At 52.7% G+C, this 22,608-nt stretch overlaps 1 protein-coding gene across 3 annotated transcripts in view; it reads right to left on the reverse strand.

The window, feature by feature from the left end:
* Positions 1-772: 772 nt before the first annotated feature.
* LOC142007528 (uncharacterized) overlaps positions 773-22,608 on the reverse strand; it is a 33,665-nt gene continuing 11,829 nt past the window's right edge. For all 3 annotated transcript variants that reach the window (XM_074984198.1, XM_074984197.1, XM_074984199.1), the window contains 16 exons: positions 20,522-20,638; positions 18,308-18,369; positions 17,645-17,803; positions 16,414-16,599; positions 15,757-15,859; positions 15,123-15,264; positions 13,844-14,027; positions 13,486-13,585; positions 12,250-12,368; positions 7,655-7,692; positions 6,458-6,570; positions 5,713-5,861; positions 4,235-4,329; positions 2,923-3,001; positions 2,079-2,187; positions 773-1,461 (listed from right to left, as the gene is read on the reverse strand). In XM_074984198.1, coding sequence (XP_074840299.1) covers positions 1,388-1,461; positions 2,079-2,187; positions 2,923-3,001; positions 4,235-4,329; positions 5,713-5,861; positions 6,458-6,570; positions 7,655-7,692; positions 12,250-12,368; positions 13,486-13,585; positions 13,844-14,027; positions 15,123-15,264; positions 15,757-15,859; positions 16,414-16,599; positions 17,645-17,803; positions 18,308-18,369; positions 20,522-20,638 — 1,829 coding nt within the window. In that variant the 3' untranslated portion in view covers positions 773-1,387. The remainder of the gene's footprint in view (positions 1,462-2,078; positions 2,188-2,922; positions 3,002-4,234; positions 4,330-5,712; positions 5,862-6,457; positions 6,571-7,654; positions 7,693-12,249; positions 12,369-13,485; positions 13,586-13,843; positions 14,028-15,122; positions 15,265-15,756; positions 15,860-16,413; positions 16,600-17,644; positions 17,804-18,307; positions 18,370-20,521; positions 20,639-22,608) is intronic.

Raw genomic sequence — 22,608 nt, forward strand, 5'->3', positions numbered from 1 at the left:
TTATCTTCATGTTAGCCCAAGGGGTTGGTACAGCTGGATGACCACTTATAGGTGCAGCCAAGTTTCCTGCATCCCCCTAAAGTTTAACAGCCACCCATCCTGGCTTTCAGAATTCTGTACCATTATTTAACTGTAATTTACCCATAAATGTTTTCTGAGCACCCAGTAAGCAGTGGAAGTGGTGGTAATTCTGCTAAACAATATTGACCTCCTGTGGTCCAGCAAATTCCCTCATTTGGCAATGGCCAACTGCCCACAAAGAACATGGACAGGTGACCCACCCCCTGCCAGTCTCCTTTTTACACATACAACTGCATAGCAAGGAAGAGTGGAATTCCTGCCACTCAAGCAAGGGTATAAAGAGCCCTGACATTCCTGTCTTCATGCCTGCTCACCACTTCAAGAACTTTGCTATGGACTGGCCAGGTGACCTGAGGAGTAAAAGTTCAAACTAGAATTCACCCCCTAGACTAACTGGTAGGAGGGCCTAGAAGAGCTAACAGCAAATACAAGAATGCTAATGGGCAATACATCAGTCTTTTTGGCTATTGAGTGAGGGAGACACCTGTACCCTGAGGAAGGAGTGACTGCATCTGCAACCCCACATGGGCCATTTTGAGTGTCCTATCTAAGCACCTTTGTCAATTAATGGCATGAAAAACCTTGTTGGTAGGTCAGTCAACTAGTGTGTATGACTGTACTTCTTGACAAGGCTCTGCAGCCAGACATTCTCCCATACGCTTTAGAGAGGGTCACATCAAGGTTGTACAAAACTGCTTTAATTAATCAGAACCATTGAAAACCAGGTGGTTCATTTCAAGTAACAGCAAAAGTTGCCTGCATTCTTGCTGCAGGCATGTGGTACAAGCTATCATGTCCATGACAAGCAGGAGTAGTCTGGGGAGGACAGGAGTAGCCTCATTCCAGGTCTCCTTCAAGACTGCACCTTTGTGAGTGAGAGGTTTTCCCAGTAGGAAGAGGACAGTGCATCCTTCAGCATCTAAAGCCAGTCATAGGAGGATTCTTCTGCTCCTAGAAAGCCACTGCCAACAGCCTTCCCTCTGGTTACACAATCCCAGCCTGAGCTGCACCTTGGCACAGCAGGAAACTCCAGCTTAAGAGCAAGTGGCCAGACTGACAGACACCCCCATTTTCCAGTGCTCAGCCACTCCCGATTCAATCCCCACTTCTAAAAAAAGAGTTCAAGGAAAAACAAGCAGCTCCAGTGGCAGGTTCTTCAGCTTTCTGCAACAGGTGGTTTGAGATTTACCATCAAACCAGCTCAAGTCCCTGAGAAACACTTGGCATTTCTTGACAGAAGCTGCCCTGTGGGGGAGGGAGGGGAAGTCTCCCAGAGTCAGAACACAAGGTCCCATTGCATCAGGCCTCAGCAGCCAGCAGGGGAAGGAGCAAAGAAATACACAGCTATGAGAATGAAGTAGACCATCACCAGCACTGTACCTGGGGAAGGGAGAACCACCATGGTGAAGAGCAGAGAATGCAATCCGAGCCCTTTAACAGGGAAGGGGATTTGGGAAGTGTGGATTCAGGAGGAAACTGAACTGCCAGTTGGCTCAGGCAAGAATCTGGAAGGTCACCCTGGGACAAGTGCCCATAGGACACTCTCCCAGAAGAGAAGGGACAGGTGCAAGTCCCCCTCTGAGAACCACACAAGAGCTGGTCATGACAATATCTTCTCCAGAGCACTTCCTGGGAGGACTGAGTCCTCTACTGGTTAGAACTGAGGTACTTTACTCCTAGGGCAGCAGATTTAAGTTTTGGTTATGGGGCCCGTTAATACAGGAAACCCAATGACATTATGCATGATCAGAGGGTCTGGACCTTCTACTAGTAAAAAGAATAAGAAGCAGGCCCTCCCCTCACTTTGCTGTAAGATTAGAAAGTCTTCATGGCAAACCCACCCTGGGAGCAATCTAATTTGGAGTCAGACATGGGACACAGGGACACCCCTTTACTCCCTTTCCCGGAGATTGCTCAAGAGGCATGGGAGTGTTTGTAAGAGGCTGGGGAGGAGTACGAGAGGACTAGTGAGGGGACTGGCCCTGGGGAGCTATTACCTTGGAAGTAGTCACACTTGCCATCCATGAAGGTGTAGTTCATAAGAACCACGCTGAACATGCTGGAATAGACATGGAGGTCACTGAAGACAAGTATGAAACCTGTAGGCTGGGGAAAGGTAGAGAGCAGCTTTTAAAGCCCTTGGCAGGTCAGCCACAGTTCTGTCCTACAGGCACAGTCAATTCAGAAAGCTAGTTCCACCCATTTAGATAGTACCAATTCCTTACCTGAAGGCTCCTGAATGCGTTTCCCACCCACCGCAATACTCCACCTGTGGCTGTGCGCAACAAGCTGTGCGCAAACTAGTGCAAGAAGAGCCACAAGCATCTTAGCATTCGAGTCACCAGCAGGCTACAAATGCATTAATCTGCCACATTCCCACTCCCTATGAGGCAGCAGGAGGCAGTTTGTCATGCAGGTTCACACACATTAGCAAAAACCTCACCTGGACCATCTGCTCTCCTTTAAAGAGCTCATGAGCAGGTTAAAAAAGGGAGCTTTAATTTGATTGTGCAGCCAGCCCGCAGCTTGGGAGACTGGGGAATAGAAACTAGCTCTCCTAAATCAGAGGTGCAGATGGAGGTGGGAGACCCTGTCTTGCAACTGATTGCACTAGTTCTGCTCTAGGGATAGTATAGCCCAGTTGCATCATTGCTCCAGTGCCTTTCACCAGCACCAGGTTCCAATCTGAAGGACCTTTGCAGCCTATCGTGAACCCCTGCAGCCATGGATGCCTGCTCCTTCCCCGAAGCCCGATTCCCCCACCCCATGTCCACACGTGGCATGGGGAAGCCAGGTTGTAACTGTGGAACATCCTGTGATGGTGTCAGCCATGTGACTTACGTAGAAGATTGTGAAGAGCACCAGGATGGGTATCTGAAGCATGCAGACCTGGACAGCGATACAACTCCCAATCTCAATGCTAGGGAAGAAGAGCAGAGACACCAGATGTTAATCCAAGCTCTAGGCTTCTAATGCAGCATCTGAGCTGCAGCCCTCCGAGAGGCAGAGGTCCAGCCCCTTGCAGATCCCCCCCAAAGCATGGCCCGGTGCTGGCCCCTTACTCCAGGGGAAACAGCCCAGGACATTTCATAGCCTCTTTTTTGAAGCGCAGCCAAGATTTTTGCTGAAGCAACTTATTGCAGAAGTGTTGTAGAGCTCCAGCATCCCACACAAGGTCCCCCATCTCATCATGCTGCACTCTCCCCTGCACACTGTGGGACCCCTCACAAGTTGGAGAGGATGAGCTTTCAGGAAGGGGCAGGACTGGGCGCTCTTGAGCAGCAGGGGAGGGGCAAATAAGATTAGAGAAGAGAAGGTTTTTGGGATCAGTTTCTCCACACAGGCTCCAGGTCATGCCTGTGTTAGGGACCCTGATATGCTCAAATGCCACCTTCCCACCAAGGGACCCCCATGAGAGGCAGAGAAGCAAGGAACCTCCCTGGTGTCTGGAATGTACCCTGAAGCACCTTGCAAGCTTGTGCAGCTATTGGAGATGCACCAAGAAGGGAGATGGAGATTTGGGATACTTTACCCTGGAGTTCAGTGGGCTGTTTTAGACATTTAAAGCTCCAGGAAGGTTGGATCTTCTGGGCTTCAATAACCCAAGACAAGGAGCAGATGGGTCTTGCCCTTAACCATGCTTGGAAGCAAAGACCTTTATTACCACCAGCAGTGAAGAACCCCATTTACTCCTCTGGAGAGCCAGCCATGGACTTCCAATACTGCAGACATGGTTAGTGCATCTCTAGACACCAGCAGCTCCTCTTGGAGCAGGGGTAGGTAATGAAGAGCCTGAAGACTGGATGCAGTTCACCAGGGCTGGGCCACTGCTTCCCATCACTCCCACTGGCCAGGAAGAGCAAGTTGTTTACCAGCTCCCCTTGTCTGCAAAGTGCCTGGTAGCCCCACCAGGGGCTAATCCAGGCCCACCACATCTGCCCTGAGCAACACGTATTGCCCACCCGCTTGGAGGGTACCCCAGGCACATCTAGGGGTTCTAGTTCCCGTACTAGCCTCTCAGAGCATTAAAGGGAGTTTCCTGCTAGAGCACATGCTGACAAGTTTGGCATCTTTCCTCTATTTGAGCCACAGGCAACAACAACTAGCCTTTGGACTCTCCCGCAAGCTGCTGCAAAGGCCTGAGGGAACTCACCTCAAGCTTAGGTTGTTCTGCAGGGCAAACTGGATTCCATTGACTAGCTCAGGAAGCTCAGGCACCATGGCCAGCACAGTCACACCAATGAAATACTGCCAGAGAGAGCAAGAAAGCAAGTCAGCACAGGGCTAGTGAACTGCTCTGCCTTCTCAAGTCAGCCCAGGGCTGCTCTTCACACAGCAGCAGGCACCAGGCTGGGAGCATGCTGTGTTACCTGCATCTTTCCCTCACCCCTTTCAGAACATTTGCTCCTTGGGCAGATGGGTCTCAACCCGAGAGCTGCCACAGGTTCTGAGCAGGGGCGCCCAGGGCCAGAGGGGATGAAGCAGATCTCCATGGGATTCTGTGGAGGGTCCTCACACAGCCAGTGCACCCAACAGGAATGAACTCCCCTGCCCCGCCAGAGGGGATGTTGCATGGACCAGTGGCAGGTTGGAGAGCACAGACCACCCTCTCCAGAGGCTACTCCCCTCCCCACATAAGCAGGGCAGGCCCTCAGGTACTGAACACTGGATGAATTCACAGAAGATGGGTCCATCAATGGCTACCAGCCAAAAGGGTCAGGGATGCAATCCAGGCTCAGGGCATCCTAAAGCTAGTGGTTCTCAACCTTTCCAAGCTACTGTACCCCTGCCACCCAGGTTGGACGCTTGTAACTTGCTTCACTGATTGCCCCTATGGCAGGGCCACAGGTAACTGGCTTGCCGCCCCTCAGGCCCCATGTATGATTCCCCCACTTCCACCACACTTGTCCTGTGACCCACATGGGTGTTACAGCCCCCCAGAAGACTTCTTTATGCCCAGGTGTACACATTCCTCTGGTTAAGAGCCCACATCCAGCAGCCAGAGGCTTAGGAAGTTAGGAGTGGGATGCCAAGCAACAAATCTCTCAGTAATGGCCTGTTCCTCTCTGAAGTGTCTGGTGTGACCAGCATCAGTCATGGGATGGTGGGATAGATGGACCAACGGTTCAACCCAGCCCAGCCACTCTTGGGGGTGGGTGGGGGGAGCAAGCCTTCCCTAGTCCACCTCAGCTGCACTCTGCTCGACCAGCCCAGCTATGTAACTACACGGTGCCAACTCTCCTGTGCTTGAGCCAGAGGTTCCCCTTTTGGAGATCGAGTGCCAGTAACCCAGCATCTCCTACCTGCCAGGCTAGGGGCCAACACAGGTGATCAGAGAGCCTCAGGGGTCTCATGAAAGAGCTCAAAAACCAACCGTCCAGCTCTGAGGGGAGAGATCTTGCCAGCCAAGGTCTAAGTAAGGCAGGCTCTTCTGGCTAGTCACCGAGCGTCCCCAGAAACCTACCACGCTGTCAGCGGAGCCTCTGGCAAGTCCCATAACAGAGGCCATCCGTTTGATCTGAAAGTCACACCCCAGGCCTTAGTGCTGCCTTGCATGGGGATGAGCTTAAAACTGAGCCACTCAGATGCACGCCACCCCAGGCTCTCCAGGGTGGCCTCTCCACTCCTTACCTGAGAGACGGTGGAGTTGGTGAGGATAGGGCTGATGTGCTCCGTGGCCAGGTCTGCACAGGCCGACATGCACAAGGTGGAGAGCAGGAGGATGATCAGGGACCGGCAGCGGGACCAGTGGACCATGGCGCTGTGGTGGTGACCAGGCACTATGGAAAGCAAGGAGGCAGAGAGAGACCCAGGCTCAGCCACAGGGGCAGGCCCATGGTGGAGTCCCATATCTACCCACCCAGGGATAAGGGGACTGGGGAAGGGGAGACATTACCCTAGCTTTGGGTGGACACAGCTTTGTTCCCCAGGGGTCTCCTGTCTGCCACTGAAGTCTGGCGGGGCTTAGAGCCTGTGCACAGGCAGGTTCTGTTCCTCTTTCCCCCTCCAGTCTTGGGGGTCTGAACTTCAGTTCACATCTGGGACTCAATCCCTCTGACAGGGCGATTGCCCCATCTTCCTCCCCACAGCCCAACCCTGGCAGCCACCCCCTTGCTGTAGAAGGGGCTACTTTGATCATAGGCTACTCCGATACTTTCGCAGCATTTCAGGGCAGGTTCCAGCCACCAGGTCTCCACCTCATTTTGTGCACAGAGACAATGGCACAGCCAAGAATAGGACCCTAGAGTCCTGGCTCCCCATCCCCTGCTCTGGACAGTGGAGACCCAATCATCTGTCCACTACTCTCCAACCTTTCTGACCCAGACCTGAGGAGAGGTCAGCCCAGCTCCCTGGGCCGGCTATGCCAGGAACTCACTGGGGCAGTCGCTGATGTGAATGTCATAGATGTGTGAGTGAGTCTTCAGGGTGAAGACGAGGCCGATGACATAGGCAGCAGGGAGCAGGAGGGACACTGTGTACACCAGGGGCCTGCAAGACACCAGAGACCAGCACAACAGCACTACCCAACAGCTCCTGGGAAGTCACCTCTGGCCCTTCTACCAGGGCAGGGTGGAGGGGATTGCTCGGTCTGAAGCTACATACCTGGCCAGTCACTCTATACTGATTGGGGATGGGGCAATACAGATGTTTGCCAGCCATCCATCAAAGCCCCTGTGCGTCAGGCCCCTTCTATGTAACCTCATCCCAAGCAGGTGACCCTCAAGGGGACCACCTGCCCAGCAGGAGCCCTGCAATCTGAAGCAGCTTGCTGAAGGAAGCCAGGGTCAGTGTGGCAGGTGCTCCACACAATGGAATTATAGCAGGGCAATGAGAGGGAGCCCACAGGATTAAACCATCCCTTCCCACAAGGCATGGCAAAGATGATGGGGGTCTCTGGGGTGTGCCAGAGTACCACCTGACGGGGCGGGGGGGAAATCAGGCCTCCAAGGGAGGCAGCTTTGCTGTTACAGTAGTATCTCCATGCTGCAGCATGTTATTCTGCAGCTCCATTGAGGCACGAGCAGGGATGACAGGCCCTGCCGTGTCCACAGCCAATGGAACATGGGGTGGGGGTTAAGCTAAGACAGACCAGCATTTGTCTCCTGGGGAGCAGAGTTGGAATTACTGTCTCAAGCTGTCTAGTGACCATGACGCCCATTTCACAGGTGACGGAACCAAGATCCCTCAGCCAAGCCAGTGCCCGAGCCCAGATCAGCACCTGTTCCCTTAGAACAAGCTGACCTGGACCCTGAGGCGAGGCAAGGCAGGCACAGAGCAAAGCAGCATGGAGGGTACTGGGGCATCCCAGCAGGGATCAGTACACTGCAGGCTGGCGCGTTAGATGCACTGGAGCCTGGACAGCAGCTAGCAAGTGGGAAGCTGCCACAGAACTAAACTGGGGGCAGGGGTCATGTCTGGAGCCTGGCAAGCTCCTGCAGCGTGCCCGGCCTTGCAATCAAGCTCTTGTGGCACAGGCCTAAGTCATGGCGAGCAGGACTTCCTCACGCTTCTTCAGAGGGGCCAGGGCTGAGCCACTACGTGCAAGCACCAGGACAGCCTAGGAGGCACTTACTGGACATGCTTGTAGTAGAGCGTGCCGTTGTTCTCCATCTGCAAAACAAGAACCACAGGGAGGGTTTGGCTGAGTCCAGAGATACCCCAGTGTAACCACTTGCTCCATGTAGGATAGTTTGAAGGATGAGGGGATGCACTGAGGCACTGATCACCACACATCCTCCCCCTGCCCCCACAGACACTGAGGTGCAGCAGTTTGCTCGTCACCTGGGAGCAGAGCCCTGCTCAGTGACCATGAGAAATGAGGCTTCCATACTTGTAAACTGGAGTTCCAGTGTCTGTGTATTCCCCATGCATGGGAAAGACTGAGGTGCTGCTGAATCTAAACCTGCAGGGTGAACACAGTCTTAGCTGATAGGACCCGGAGCACCACCCTGCCAAGCCCACATCCAACAGCAGCCAAAGCCAGAGTGCAGTGCTGGTGGAAGGGTAGAAGGCAGCCTTCCCTGAACTCCAGAGTGCTGATCCCAGCACTGCAGGCCTGTTTCAGCTGAGACAAGGGAATAGCCCCAGAGCTGTGGCATCTGGCCCAACTGAAGCAGGTACAGGAACTTCTGCTAGAGTATGAAACTCAGCAGACCCCTGGGAAGCAAGTGTGTGCCCCATGCCGTTCTTAGAATAGGGACCAGTCCAGCAGGTTTATGAAGCCTTAGTTCAGGTTAAGTAACAGGAAAAGGCCTTTCAGCCTCCCATGTGTGGGGAGGATGGATTCTTCTTGGAACGCAGCTTGGCATGGGAGGTGAAAGTTTGACTGATTTAAGTGGGGAAGTCAGAGGTCGCCTTCAGTAAGAACCAGGACTAGGTCTAAGAATTACCTTGTTCTTATGACAAGGGAAAGGTGGATCAGCCAGGAGTGCATTCCGTTCACCCATTCTCCTGGTGACAAAGCAAAAGGCCTTGAGAACAAAACTCTGTCAAAGGTTCAAACCAAGCTTTATCAGCAGTGTGGTCAAAACCAAGAGTAGTCTGAAGGGTGAGCGTGGGTGGAGAACAGGCTCTGAGGAGAGGCATTGATAAGTCTCTTAACTGATATGGTGAACAGCCAGCCCTGTGCAAAGGAGGCCTTGGCTGATGGTACTATGTTTATGTGAGGCTGCACATTGTTGCTATTGTTCGTGTGACTGGATGACCAGCAGGACACTGACAGTCAGGGTAATGCTGCTCCTTGAATCAGCAAGAAACTTGAAGGTCCTCCTATGAGGAGACTGCACTGAGACCAAAGATGAAGAAGCAATTCCCAGATCCTTTAGGTTTTCCAATGGTCTCTTCACGGAAGAGACCTGCCCTCCAGAAGGGAGCTCTCTCCCAGCTTACCTGAGTATCCATAGCTAGAGAAGAGGGCTGAAGTTACACAGGTTCCTGATGGCCACAGTGGAGGTCAACTCTCAGGCAGCAGAGTTGAAGGCATTAAAAAGGAAGCCCTGAGAGTGTATCTGGCTACATCCTGATTCTCTAAGAAGGTGATACCTACTGGCTGTGTCCTATCAGGCAAGGCCCAGGATGAAAAGCAAACACTTCATCCCCACAGGCTGAATTGAGGCCAGGACTGATGCAGAGTTTTCCCTCACATCCCCAATGGGATGGAACTTAGCTGTTGAAGCCTCTTCTTGGCAGCCACTAATGATTTGGTACAAGGCATGTATGGAATTAAGATCCCCTCCAAAAGAATTCACATCTGCATGCCCGTGACAGCTCATCCAGGTTGGGAAGGGATCCCCTATTCTGGGCAGTAGCACCATGGATATACAATACTGGGAAGTCCTTGTTCTCCAGTACTACAGATTGATTTGAGAAGGACACCATGTGATGCTTTAAGTCATAGAAATGCACAGCATCCTCAGAAAGATGCAAGGCTGATGCCACCCCCACACCAGTCCGGTGATAGCAGCAGCAGCTTCAAGAACAGCTCCCATTCATTGAGAGCAGCTCTCTCATCCTCAGAGGACCAAGTCTCACTTTAGTGTCACAGAACTGGGGTGGGGTGGGATCTGAGGATCCAGAGGTTTTTGGATTCTTTGCACCTCTGCATCCACACAGGATAGTTGGAGAATCTCAGTTGGGCCCCCAGTAAGACCCCTCACTGCCAGCCTCCCCTAAAACTGGGTGTTAGGAACATGCCACCCCCAGTGGAGGGGGAATCCAAAAAAGGTGGTTGGAACTCTGCTGCAGGTCAGCTCTTCCTCCATCCTCCTCAGGAGGAGGGTCCAAGTCTGGATCCAAGAAAGCATACTGGATAGTAACAGATGCAGGGAGGAAAGAGGATCCTGTTTTCTTCAGTGACTCTGTAGGGAGCCAGAATCAGAAAGGTTCAGGGATCTGGTTCTTTGCCTTCTTCAGAGCAGGCAGAGAATCAATCTAGAACCAAGGATGTGCCTCCTTTTAGGAGCTGCACACTGCACACTTGGATCCCAGCCAGGCACTGGTGCTGAAAGGAGAACTCGGAGAAGAGAACAGCCCAGCGCAGAGACTGGATCAGGGAACAGCCCCGGAAAGGTTTGGCCATTGTCTGAGCAGATGATGAGAGTTCATCTCATTACTGAAGCTGGAGGTGGAACAAGCTGAACCAAATCAGGCTGATCAGCCAGCAGTGGTGGTTTCCATGTGTCAGAGCTCATGCTGCATTTTGCTTGGCCTCTGAGGCTGCTGCACTGAAGGGGCTGATGGTCTTGATTCAAAGACCCTGCTTCTCTCCATCTTCCAGGGTCCACCAGAGGCAGCTGGAACAGATAGTGGTCCTACAGCTGCCAAGGCTACATCAGGGTCAGATGGTGAGGCACAAAGGCACAGCACCATTGGGGGCAGCTGAACTGGTCCTTGATCTTTCTTCCAGAACCTGAAGAGTGGGAGCCAACAACACAGCCCTCTGCTAAGCCACACAGTGCCCTGGGCCTTGAAATCAGGGCCACCGGACCTGGGTTCCAAGAACCCTCAGCCCCAGACCCATCGGGGCATCAACTGGGAGAAAGCAGAAGCAGCCACCAAGACAAAGGCAGAACAGGTGCCAAGGGCATCCTGAATGAAGCAGGAGCTGCAAATGAATCTCCATCCTTGCAGAATTTTGGGTTGGGGGTGCTGACAGCTGAACACCCAGAGGGTGAGTGTCCTTCTCCCAGGCACTAAACATGGTGGTCAGATAGCAAGAGAGCCAGGCAGGAAGTGCCTCTTTTGAACTCTGGCTTCTTTTGCCTTTTCCATTCTGCCATGCCCTGAAATGAGTGACAACCCCTAGTGACTCCCTAACCCCCTAAGAACAAAGACTCTGGCTTTGAAGAGACCCGGGGCAGCGAGAGGGTTTCACATCAGCCCAAGCACAGGGCTGGAAGGAACTAAGGTGGGGAGGTGCTTGTCCAGAGTACATCAGGGACAGGCAGATGCGAGAGCTTTTGCTGCCACAGCTGAACAAGGGCTCTCACACCAAGTGTGATGTACCTGTAAGTGGGGACATGCAGAGCCACTTGAACAGCATCTTCTACTCTGAGCTGTGCCCAGCAGGTATCCAGTCACAGCTGCTCATACCTCCAATACCTGCCAGGCCTGCAGAATGAGCCCAGTGAAGGGGCAGCAAACAGTCTACAGGAAGGCTGTTCAGACTGCCCTGACTGGAAGATGAGGGGGCTGCCCAGGAATCTCAGAACTGTGGCTCTTTGACCCCTTTCTGGAGATCAGGTGCAAGGTGGCAATAGCATGGGATTCAGAGTCGAGCAGGGTGGAGTTTGCCATTATGGAAAGGACTGTTCTCCCCTAAGTGAGAAGGGCAGGCTGGGTACACAGCTCTGGAAGCTCAGCCTTGCAAGCAGAACACTGCTTCTCTCTCACTGAATACACCCAGCTATCAGATTTAAATAGGACACCCCCCCGACTCTATGGGATCTTGGTGTATTCTCCACAGCAGCCTCATTCCATGCCAGGGGCAAGATGCAAGTGAGGAATTAGAAAGGTCAGCTACCAGATGTGAAAAAATTGGATCAGCGGGCTTTGTAACTGGCTGGTGGACCAGACTGGTTGAGCCCTGAAGGGGGACAAAGCCCTCCACACCAGCTCAGTCCTCAGTGGTTAGCACCCACCACCAGGTATAGAAAGCCTGTTGCAGGTGACCTCCAATGCATGCTGGGGAGCTAGTTGCTTAGAGGCAGGTCTGGTAGAGACCTCTGGGATGCCTCCACCCTAGAAGTGGCTGCATTTTCAGTAGTTTTGTACAGCCTCTGTGCTGTTCAGAGAAGCAAGGCCCTCCTCTTCCTGACCCATGAGCACAGGTATTGCTGGTTACTTGAATTCTGAATATGATGTACACTGGACATCCCAGAATAGGCAGCTCTAGTACAGGACACCTCCTGCCCCACCGGGACCTCTGTTTTCCCAACAGAACCTATATAGTCCCTGTGCTGCAGGACTAATACCTTGAGGAGTCACCAATTAGCTAAAAAAAAAATCAGGCCCCGCTCCCTCCAAGGAGAAGGGCACCAACAGGCATTCCTGGGCACTGCATGCTTGTTAGAGCCATGCAGCTGGGTGCTGGTATTTGTATATCACCAGGCCACCGAGATGCCATCTGTGCAAGAGCTAATATACTGAGGTGCCCAGCATTCCACCTACCAGGTCAAAGTGGCAGTTCTGGCAGAGGTAGTGTCCAGCCAGACTCTGGGTGATGTTCTGGCACTCGCCGCAAATCAGCCTCCCGTAGACTTTGGAGAATAGCGTTGGAGCAAACACGCCTGTCCGGAGAGAGAAGGGGCATTTGGAACAGATGCAGGGGTTGCACATGGACTTGGGTGAACAGTGGGAACGAGCTCCAGGCCAAGCCCACCACAGTTCCCCTGGGCAGCTGATCAAGATTCTGGCCAGATCAGACTGAACAAGCAGCAGAGCGTGGAGTCCCACTTAACTGCTGCAGGTCAAATATGGGTTGAGTCTCCTCTCCAGCACCTGGAGGAGAGCAATTCCTCCTCTATCTGAGAGTCACCATATTTGATCTTCGAAAAAAAGTCCACTACAACATTAATACAAGGTGAGTTGATAGATACCAATACAGATCCACTCCCTTTCAGGGATGTCTCTTCTATATGGTAATCCTAATCCATCTCCCCTCCAGCCAACCACTATATCTGGGAGGCTGTCCATTGGCAACAGCAGCTTCCCTTTTATAGGCTGTTCCCAACCCTCCAGGGAGCCCAAGAGCACAAGTCCTGTCCTAGGAAAAGCACGAGCTCACCCTGTGCTGCCCTGCCAGGGTGCTCTGACAATACCCGAGGGCCCTACTCCTACACAAGTTTAGTTTGTCCCTAGTGTTTTCATAGCAACACACTGATGTGGGTCCTGGGGGCAGGTGGGTGTCCACATGGAGCCAAACCTATTTTACACCAGCATGTCTGATGGAAGTCAGGCCTCCAGAGTCAGTGTAGCTGGTACCCCAGGAAAGAAAGGGGGAGCAATATGCCCTGCATTAGGTGCAGGTGGATGCCCCAGGCAGCTCGTGAGCTGCAGGAACCTCTCTGTGACGAGGAAGCAGCACTTGGGTAGCACATGGAGCAATGCACAGCTCGCATGCTTGTGGCAGGCTCTTCCGATCGAGGGAGTGGAGCAGAGGAGGAAATTCCAGGGTGGCTTTGTGGACAAAGCCACAACCCCGAGGAGATGTTCACAGGATGCAGTTAGCCCCTGGAGCAGAGCCAGGCACCACTGGTGAGGCTGCGAAATCTGGAGCGGGAAGGGACAGGCCCTGCAAGACAGGGTGCTCAGTGGGTGCTGCCCAGACAGTCAGGTTAAAAAGCAGCCTACTGTTTCCTCCTTCCTGTACCTGCAGCTTCAGCGCTGGATGGGTTTCTCACTCACCTCCCACTGAGAGGAAGAGCAGGGCACAGCTCACGCCGGCTGATCTGCTGTTGAACCTCTGTTCCTGGTGGCGGATGCCCCCAATCACCATGCACAAGCCCTTGGAAGGAACAGAGGATGCACACTTGTCACAACCGTACCATTGGGCCGCATCAGGTGATGTGCATTGTGGCAGCCTGCCTAGTGAGGGAACACTGTCCCCTGCCCACAGGAAGGCAAGCCACTTGGTTGTGTGGCCCAGGTGCGCTGGCAGGAGAGAAGGCACTTTACAATGAAAAGACAAAACTGCCTGAAGCTGCCCACTCCTCGGGACGGGGTGGATAGCTGAGCACAGCCCCAGGCCTCCAGCTCGACTCACCGGCACAAGGAGGACGCAGCCCAGCAGGGTCCCCGTCAAGGCTGACTTCACGATCTCCTCGTAACACTTATTCCCCTCCCGGGAGCCTTTGATCAGCGCTGTGATGTAGAAGGTCAGCTCTATGATGGAGCCGAAGGAGGCGTTCACCAGAGCCCCCACTGCAAAGTTACTCTGAGCTGAAATACTAAGTCACAGGCAGGCAGGGAGTTAGCTTGCACCGGGAGGGTTGAGACTGGCCCCACGCAGAGCCAGCCCTGTGGGAACAGCAGAATGCCTGCTGCTGGTTCAGCCTTTAGATTGGAGCCATCTGGTCCCCAGCCCTCACACAAGGTCTTTCCTGGAGTAAGGGCAATTGCTTAAGGGAGAGCGTCATCCTCTGAGGTCTGGCCACCCACCAGCTGCAGCTGCGCCACTTTGTGGTGTATGCTCCAGCCACACTGCGCAGCACCTCCATGGAAGCCCACGAACCAGCCAAGAGCGGCAGGAAGCAGGATCATTTGTGTCACCACCACTGCGAGCCCTGCGCTACTGGAGGGGGTCGCCTCACACACTGAGCCGAGGGCCTGACAGCTCTGTGGCATCTCAGCAAGCTTTCCTGTCAGACGCTGCCCCCAGCTCCCCTTCCAGACCAGTCCGCAGGGCTAGCATAGGAGCAGGGGCCTTTGAGGGTCTTAAGGGACCCTGGGCCAAATCAAGGGAGGGCCCCTCCCCATGCCTTCTGACCACCCCCTCCCCAGCACTCGAGCTGGGGCATGCCCTCACTGCACCCTGGCTGGACCATTGGGCAGGGGAGAGGGCAAAGCGAGACCAACCTCTGCATCCTGAGCCTGCTTCCCAGGACAGGTCTGCATGCAGGGTGCCTGGTTTTTCAAAGCCCCCAGATTGGCCAGGCCCTTGGGCATGGGCCTCATTGGCCAGTGACCAACTCCACATTGCATAGGAGGGCTGCATATTCCACCCCAGAGACCAAAGGGCAGCACCTACACACAGTGCTACAAGCAGTGATGCAAGGAGTTCAGGCTTTCAGCTGGATTGGACAGCTTGCTTCATGATCAAGGGCTGACTGCCCATCAAGAGCAGCCTGCAGCCAGTTTGCCTCCCAGGAAAGAGGCTGTGAGATGGGGGCAGGGAGTCATGTTATGCAGTTACGCCATTCGCTGGTGACACATTATAATGTGGCTTCAGTTCAGGGGCAGGAATTAATTCAAGGGCTTGTTTTTAGACTCCAGCTGCTGCCCACAACCTCCCACTGGACGTGGCTGGGGAGGCGCCACCTCACCTGGCGATGGCCATGCCGATGTAGTACGAGAGCGGCATTATGGAGAGCAGCGAGAGGGTGAACTTGACAGCAGAGCTGGTGAAATGGTTGTGGCTGTCAATGTAGCCCAGGACCAGAGTCACAATCACGAGCGGAAGCAGATCTGCGTTGCGGCTGGTCAAGGGGAACTTCCAGGCCAATTTGGACACCCGGTACAGAGTACTGGAGCACCTCGGGTGGCACAGGAGACAGGTTTCGCAGAGGTTAAATAACCTGATCAGGAGAGTCCCTGATCTCCTGGCTCTCAGGCTTGTTCCTTCAGCCACAAAGCCAGCCCTTGAGTTTTACCTGCTCATGCCACTGTCAAAGCACAAAGGGATGATGCTCACCCCTCAGCCAGGTTTTGTCTGAGGCAGAACGCTTCTCCCCCTACGCACCACTAGCCATGCCAACTGCCGAGAGCCTGCTGAAAGACTGCCCTGACCTCACCTGGCATGTGCAGAAGACAGCAGCAGGTGCAGCACAGAGGCTATGCTCACACCTCTGTGGAAGGTTCCTGTATGTTCCCGAGGCTTCCATACCCCTTCTCTGCCCCAGGAGAACCCTGGGTTGCCTGACATTACCCAGCAACCCCAAGCATCTGCCTGAAGGATACTGACAGCAAAGACATTGATCCCATCCACGGCGTACTTGTAGTAATAGGCATTGATGGCATGGTAGCAGCACATGACCACCTCGGCCTCCAGTGGCACCTCTGTCTGAGGGGTTAGAGGCCAGGCATTAGGATTGCTGCCGATTGGAAACCACCCTACTCAGGCAGCGCTGGGACCTGGATCTCCAAGCAGAGGTTCCCTGAAGTGACCCATTTCATCAGGTTTCTAGTGGCCTTACAGATCTCCCCTAAGGAGGGAAGGGTTGTTTGGGAAAGGGGAATGCCAAAGGGCCAGGATGCACTCCCTGCCCTGCTTTGGGGGATGGAGTCACTTTCATCAGGGTGGCAGGGAGGGTATCAGAGCCACTCCATTGGGCCAGCCAGAGCTACAGAGCAGGGTGTCTGGAGACCTGTGCTAGTCACTTCCGCCAGGTCAGCCCAGCCTGCATGGGAGTCAGGAAGGAGCTGTGTGCATTGCTTACACCACTCAGACAAGGTGGAGGACAGACTGCTCTCCTGAGTCCAACTGCCCCCTGGCCCCATTACAGGGTGGGAAAGGTTAGCAAGTGATGGGCCACTCCCGCTAGGCACCCAGGACCTCCCCACCCTCCTCTCCTCCCAAGGGGCCAGCTGGAAGCACGTTACAGTCCCGGTCCCAACCTTCCTCATCTGCTGGATGTGCACGTGCTCTGGGGGCAGGAGTAGCACTCTGGTGATGGTCCGAGCATTCATCTTGGCAATGGGGATGATGAAGACGAAGAGCCAGGCTATGAAGCAGACCAGCCCATGGGCAAGAGCAAGGATGGGGTAACCCAGCAAGAGCCAGATGTAAGTGTTCACACGCTGCTGGAAAGGAGAGAACCAGGGGAGACAGTTGCAGTCAGGAGCCATTCCCAGGGCAGCTGGGATATCAGCTCAGGCTGTCACCCCCAGGCTTTGGTTACAGCAACCATACATCTGAAGGCAGAGGGGAAGTAGCACCCAACATGTTACTGAGTAAAAGTGCAGCTGCTTTCACTTCTGGATACTTGAGTACAATCAAGACGCGACATGCATGCATGTGCACTTTTACTCAAGTAACAGCAACGAAGGGTCCTGTGGCACCTTATAGACTAACAGAAAAGTTTTGAGCATGAGCTTTCGTGAGCAGAGACTCACTTCATCAGATGCTGGTCATGGAAATCAGCTGGTTGATTTTTTTATTTCCATGACCAGCATCTGATGAAGTGAGTCTGTGCTCACGAAAGCTCATGCTCAAAACTTTTCTGTTAGTCTATAAAGTGCCACAGGACCCTTCGTTGCTGTTACAGATCCAGACCAACACAGCTACCCCTCTGATACTTTACTCAAGTAGTTTTCCAGAGGGACACTGGGGACTTCTCTCACACACACACCCCTGCTGTACTTTTACTCAAGTAACTTTTTGGGTACTTCTTCCACTTCTGCCTGGAGCAGACCTACCAGGATCCAGTTCATCCCTCTCCTGGCCCAGATAGCACTGGGACCAGGGATTCAGAAGCTAGAGAGTTTTCCCTGCCAGGTCTTCCCCATTCCAAGAGAGTGTTTAGCATTCTCCAGTGACAGGACTGACAGACCCAGCAGCGAGAGCCAAGCTACAGCTGACCTGGAATAGGCAGTGCTGGGCCTGACCCCCATTTGGGGGTGAGGGGCATTTAGAGGAAGGGGAAATGCAGCTCCCACTGGCCCTCTGCTGAGGGAGTCAGACAGACACAATGGGCTGATGAAGTGATAGCACCTCTCCCTGGCTTGCTCACCACTGCACTGCTTTGAGCCAGGCAGTAGCATAGCAGGGGATGGGTTGCTACGGATTCAGCATCTCTGCCAGCTCCCCTACCCAGTCAGCGCAGGGCCCACAGGGAAGGGACATTACCCAGTGCATGGCATCAGCGTGGTTGTCAGGCCCCTGCGGTGCACCAGACCCTGTCTTGTGGTGGGTGAGCAGGGGAGTATTCTCCTTCGCCTCATTCACCTCCGAGATGACTTCACATTTGTTGAACTTGATGCTGCACTTCCGAGAGTAGGTTCTTGTCTAGGACATGGGAGAGCAGGTCCTCAAAAGGGAGCTGGAGATTTGAGGACCTCCAAGAACCTCTCCCCTCCCCAGGAAGGCAGAGTGGACTCAGCCTTGAGTAGAGCGACTGCCACTTCCACAGAGGCTGGGCCTGGTGAGCCAAATTCACTGCAGGGTCAAGGCTCACAAGCCCCCTCCAACCCCTCTTGGGATTTTATGTTCTCTGCAAGTCACTTCATTGACTGGTGCTGGGTCAGGGCCCTGCATCAGAGGCAGAGACCTGCACCTTTTGCCACTAAAAGGAAATCATGTGAACAGCTGCCCTGAGCTGCATGGGGGGGTGGAAAATTGTTCCCAGTTGTAAAGAGCAGAGAAGCTGGCTTGCCTGCACTGGGGAGGAAGGGAATTGTGTGAACCAATTGGCTGGGGATTCCCCGGTTGGATGATAAATCCTGCCACAGCTATAGCAGAGACAAAGCAGGTCACCACTTCTCCCCAGTTCTGTGCCACTATCCCTCTTACCTTCTGAATCACTTTTCCAAATGGCCAGAGAAAATATCCAGCGAGGTTCCAGCACAGCTTCCCTGCAGGGAGAAAGGAGATGAGTGTCACTTGCAGAACTGGGACACTTTCCCTTGGCTGGCCAGGCACTCTCCCTGAGCCCGAGGCAGCAGAGAAGGATTACACAGGGGCAGGCCCAGCTGTGCTGGGGGACTGGATTTGCCCAGGTGTAAGGTAAGGAGACAAGCACTCCTCTGCAGGCTGAAGGGAGCTCGCCACTAGCTAGGAAGAGCTCCTGTAGGTTAACCTAGCTGGTTCTGGGGGAGGTGAGGCAAGACAAACAGGGTGCAGGAGACAGGACTCACACCGGAAGTGGACTGCCTACAATAGGTAGAGCACCCATCTGTTCTCTGGTCATCTGTCAGGAGTCACTGACTCCTTCTTCCAACAGTTCATCCTGGGGCTTCTGACTCAGGGTCCCCGACAATAGGACCCCTGATATAAAGGCTGTAAGTTGAACCTCTAATCTGGCACCCTCTGGACCTGACCAGTGCCAGACCATGGGAAGTCACTATTGTCTAGCAGCATTACCAACGCTTCCACTGTTTACTGGGTTCTTAGAAGACGTTTAGGGTAAATTACAGCTGAACAGCACAGAACACTCCCAGGACTGGTGGCTGGAAACAAATGTTATGGGACCATGGGAAAACTCTGCCACACCCATAATACATGGTTACTCAGCTAAATAGAAGTTATACCAGATTGCAGATGCTGCTGGATGAGAAAGTGCCAGACTAGAGAGGCTCAATCTGTACCCACCAGGAAGTGAAGAGGAGACTGCACCACCAATGGAAGTGAAGAATTATCTAATCAGACCATCTGGTCTAGAACCTCCCTTGTTGCACTTGACTGCCTGATCCTTGGGGTAGGGCCCTGCCTGCATCTCACAATTCTGAAGCCTACAAGAAAAGTTAGCAAAGTCCCCACGGATGGCAGCCCCTGGCCCCTCATCCTCACTGAGGTATTTAATCTAGGCAGCTAGGAAGGGAGGAAATGACATTTTACAGAGGGGAAGATGTGTGAAGGCAAGTAACTGGCCCCCTGCTCAGAGGAAGTGTGATCACAGGTCTGAGAGCAGAACCCAGGGGTCCCAGCACTCAAATGATGATATACATCTCACTTCCATGAACCATTTAGAGGGGTCTGAAGACAGATTTGGGAAACAGGCTTTTTGGGAGTGGATTCACTGCAGCAGGGTACTGAGATCTGTCCCCTGTCTGTGTTAGGCAGCAAAGGAACTTGCTGTGAAACTATTTACCCATCAGAGAGGGGTGACCATTGGAAGGGGAACACACTACTTGGAGAGTTAAGGGCAGCCAGCAGGCCACTAGGACCAAAGTTTACTGCCTGCACAGCACAGGTCAGATGTCCTATAATTCCTGCATCAAACCTAGAACTTGGGCTTGAATTCAAGTGTCTTTCAGCCAAACACTCAGAATGGAGTTAAAGACTTAGCAATGGAGAATTGACCACACCCCTCAATAATCTGTTTCCAGATTAACAACAGAGAGGTAGCCATGTTAGTCTATCTTAAAAGGGAAAGGGGGGGGGCGGGAAAGGCAGTCATACAGCACTTTAAAGACTAAAAATAATTTATTAGGTGATGAGCTTTTGTGCGGCAGACCCACTTCTACTATCCCCAGATCTGAAGTGGGTCTGCCCCACAAAAGCTCATCACCCAGTAAGTTCTTTTTTAGTCTTTAAAGCGCTACATGAATATAAGATAACGGGTGTCTTAGGTTGCTTCCCTATACCTGTGTGTTGCTCCTGGATCTCTTCAGATGTGATTTAAGGCTCTAAAAAGGTGGGAAGAATTAAGTTTTTGTGGGGTGTGTACAGCAGCTAGCACAACAGGGTCCCTGAGTAGGCTCCGAAGCACTACAGTGATACATTAGGTAGACTGACTATAAGCCTTATGTTAACATGGCCATCCCACTGAATCTGTAAAAACCAATGAGGAGTCCTACGGCACCTAATCAATTTCTAACATGCTGCAGGACTCCTTGTTTTTCTAAAATTTATTGTAATCCGGAGAACTCAGTTGGTCATCTAAGATTTAAAAAGCTAACCCAGATCACCAGCAGGTATTGAGTTGTGTTCCCAGGGCACAATAGGACCTGACTTCTAGGGCTACAATAATACATGCTGTAGTTCAGAAGTCCCTGCAGAACATACCGTATGGAGCTCCCAGTATTGTGAGGAACATCAGGGCAGAAACCAGGAGATAGAGGAGAGACAGCCACCATCCAAACAGGAGTAGGTAGACTATGTTCCCACAAGTGACTGTGGAACCTGGGAAAGAGAAGAAATAAGGACTGAAGGCATTACCTGTGGAAAAACTAGGAGGTAAGGTTAGAGGAGCCACCTGAGGGATGGTCCAGTTAGTCAGAGTTCAAAGACAAAGTCCTGTGTAAGGAGCTCTATTAGTAGCCTCAGAGACTAGAGGGTAAGCAGAACTCCCAAGATGCACAGCAGGGGCCTGTGAATTTAACAGCTCAGCTCCCCCAGGCAAGTGAGCAGCACTGCCAGGTGTAAGAGGTAGGTAAGCTGCCACTCTGCAGAATTTGAGCCCTCACATTTAGATGTTTCTAGCCTCTGTATCTGCAAAGCTAAAAGCTACCAACTGCAATACTACCAACAAAAATGATTAAGGGTCTGGAGCACAAGACCTATGAGGATAGGCTGAGGGATTTGGGCTTGTTTAGTTTACAGAAGAGAAGACTGAGGGGTGATTCAATAGCAGCCTTCAACTTCCTGCAGGGGAGCTCTAAAAAGGAGGGTGAGAAACTGTTCAGTGGTGTCAGATGGCAGATCAAGGAGTAATGGTCTGAAGTTGAAGAGGGAGAGGTGTCAGTTAGATATTAGGAAAAACTACTTCACCAGGTGGGCGATGAAGCATTGGAATTTGTTGCCTAGAGAGGTGGTGGATTCTCCATCCCTTGAGGTTTTTAAGTCCCAGCTGGACAAGGTCCTGGCTGGGATGACTTAGTGGGGGTTGATCCTGCTTGAAGCAGGGGGCTGGACTAGATGACCTCCTGAGGTCCCTTCCAGCCCTGTGATTCTGAGAGTCTGCAGACAGACTGCTCTGGCACCTGTGATGCCGCTCTGCTTTGCCCAAACAGCAGCGGGGCAGAACTTGGAATCTGGTCAGTTTGCTACTATTCTGGAGCCCTTAAGGCAGCAGTGACGTGGATTTCAGTCTGCTATTGACAAGAGATGGGGGCAGACAGTGACTGGGGTTGTCAGATGAGAAAGGAGGATTTACCTGCCCCAAGGCAAGAAGGAATTAGAGCAGCTGAGATGAGAAGAGCTCTTTCAGTTTGGCTGTTCCGTTTCATTGCTGGATCAGGGCAATGGTTCATTTAATCCAGACGTGAGCAAAGTTTTTACAGTGGGGCCCCACTTTTCAGCTCTGCAATCAGCAGGGCCTCCCACCCTGTCTAATGTAACCCAAACCAAAGGAAATTTCAGTTATGTTCATATCAAAAACCCTTTCAGCATGCACAAGTTAAGTTAAGTAGAATGTAAAACCTATTAAGTGTGAATACAGAGGGGAAAAAAAGCAACAATTTAATCAGATGGGTGAGCCCGAGATCCAGCAGCCAAACTTGTTGTGCCCCCCTTATTCAATTTCATCTCCCTCTGAGGGGGCCAACCCCCCATTTAGCACACCCTTGATCTAACTCAATATTTGGTCTTCTGACAGCAGCCAGTGCCACAGGCTTTGGAGGGAATGAACAGAACATGCAGCAGTGATCCATCACCTGTTGACTGCTCTCAGCTGATGGCCAACAGAGACTAGGGATATAGAGTGCATGGAATTCCATCCCCAAGCATGCCGGCTAACAGCCAGTGCTGGACCTAGCCTCCAGGAACTTACCTAGTTTTAAGAAGGTTCAAAAAAAATTAAGGGGATGCAGCAACAGTGCCCCCCTTTCCTTGTTGCTAGGGACTTTTGTGGGGAAGAGTGACTCAGGCAGTGACCTTCATTTCTGCAGATCTCTGGCCCCCTCTTACCATTTTTGTATTTGTCTTTTGCTAAGAAGCTTAGGCCCTGGCTAGTAAGCACCTTCTGAGTTGTGAGTTCCCAGGTACAATGCAGGCAGTACCACCAACGGCCTCATAATCCCTGCCACTGTACTTAACCGTGGCCCAGAAGGCTCTTCTCTAGGAGAGGGGAGGTGGCTGTCTGCCCATTCCACTTGGAGCTGCTCTGCTGGGACTGCCAAGTAGAACCACTTTCAGCGACTCTTGTTCACTAG

Source organism: Carettochelys insculpta, chromosome 1, assembly GCF_033958435.1.
Source record: "Carettochelys insculpta isolate YL-2023 chromosome 1, ASM3395843v1, whole genome shotgun sequence".
In the NCBI taxonomy this organism is placed as follows: Eukaryota; Metazoa; Chordata; order Testudines; family Carettochelyidae; genus Carettochelys; species Carettochelys insculpta.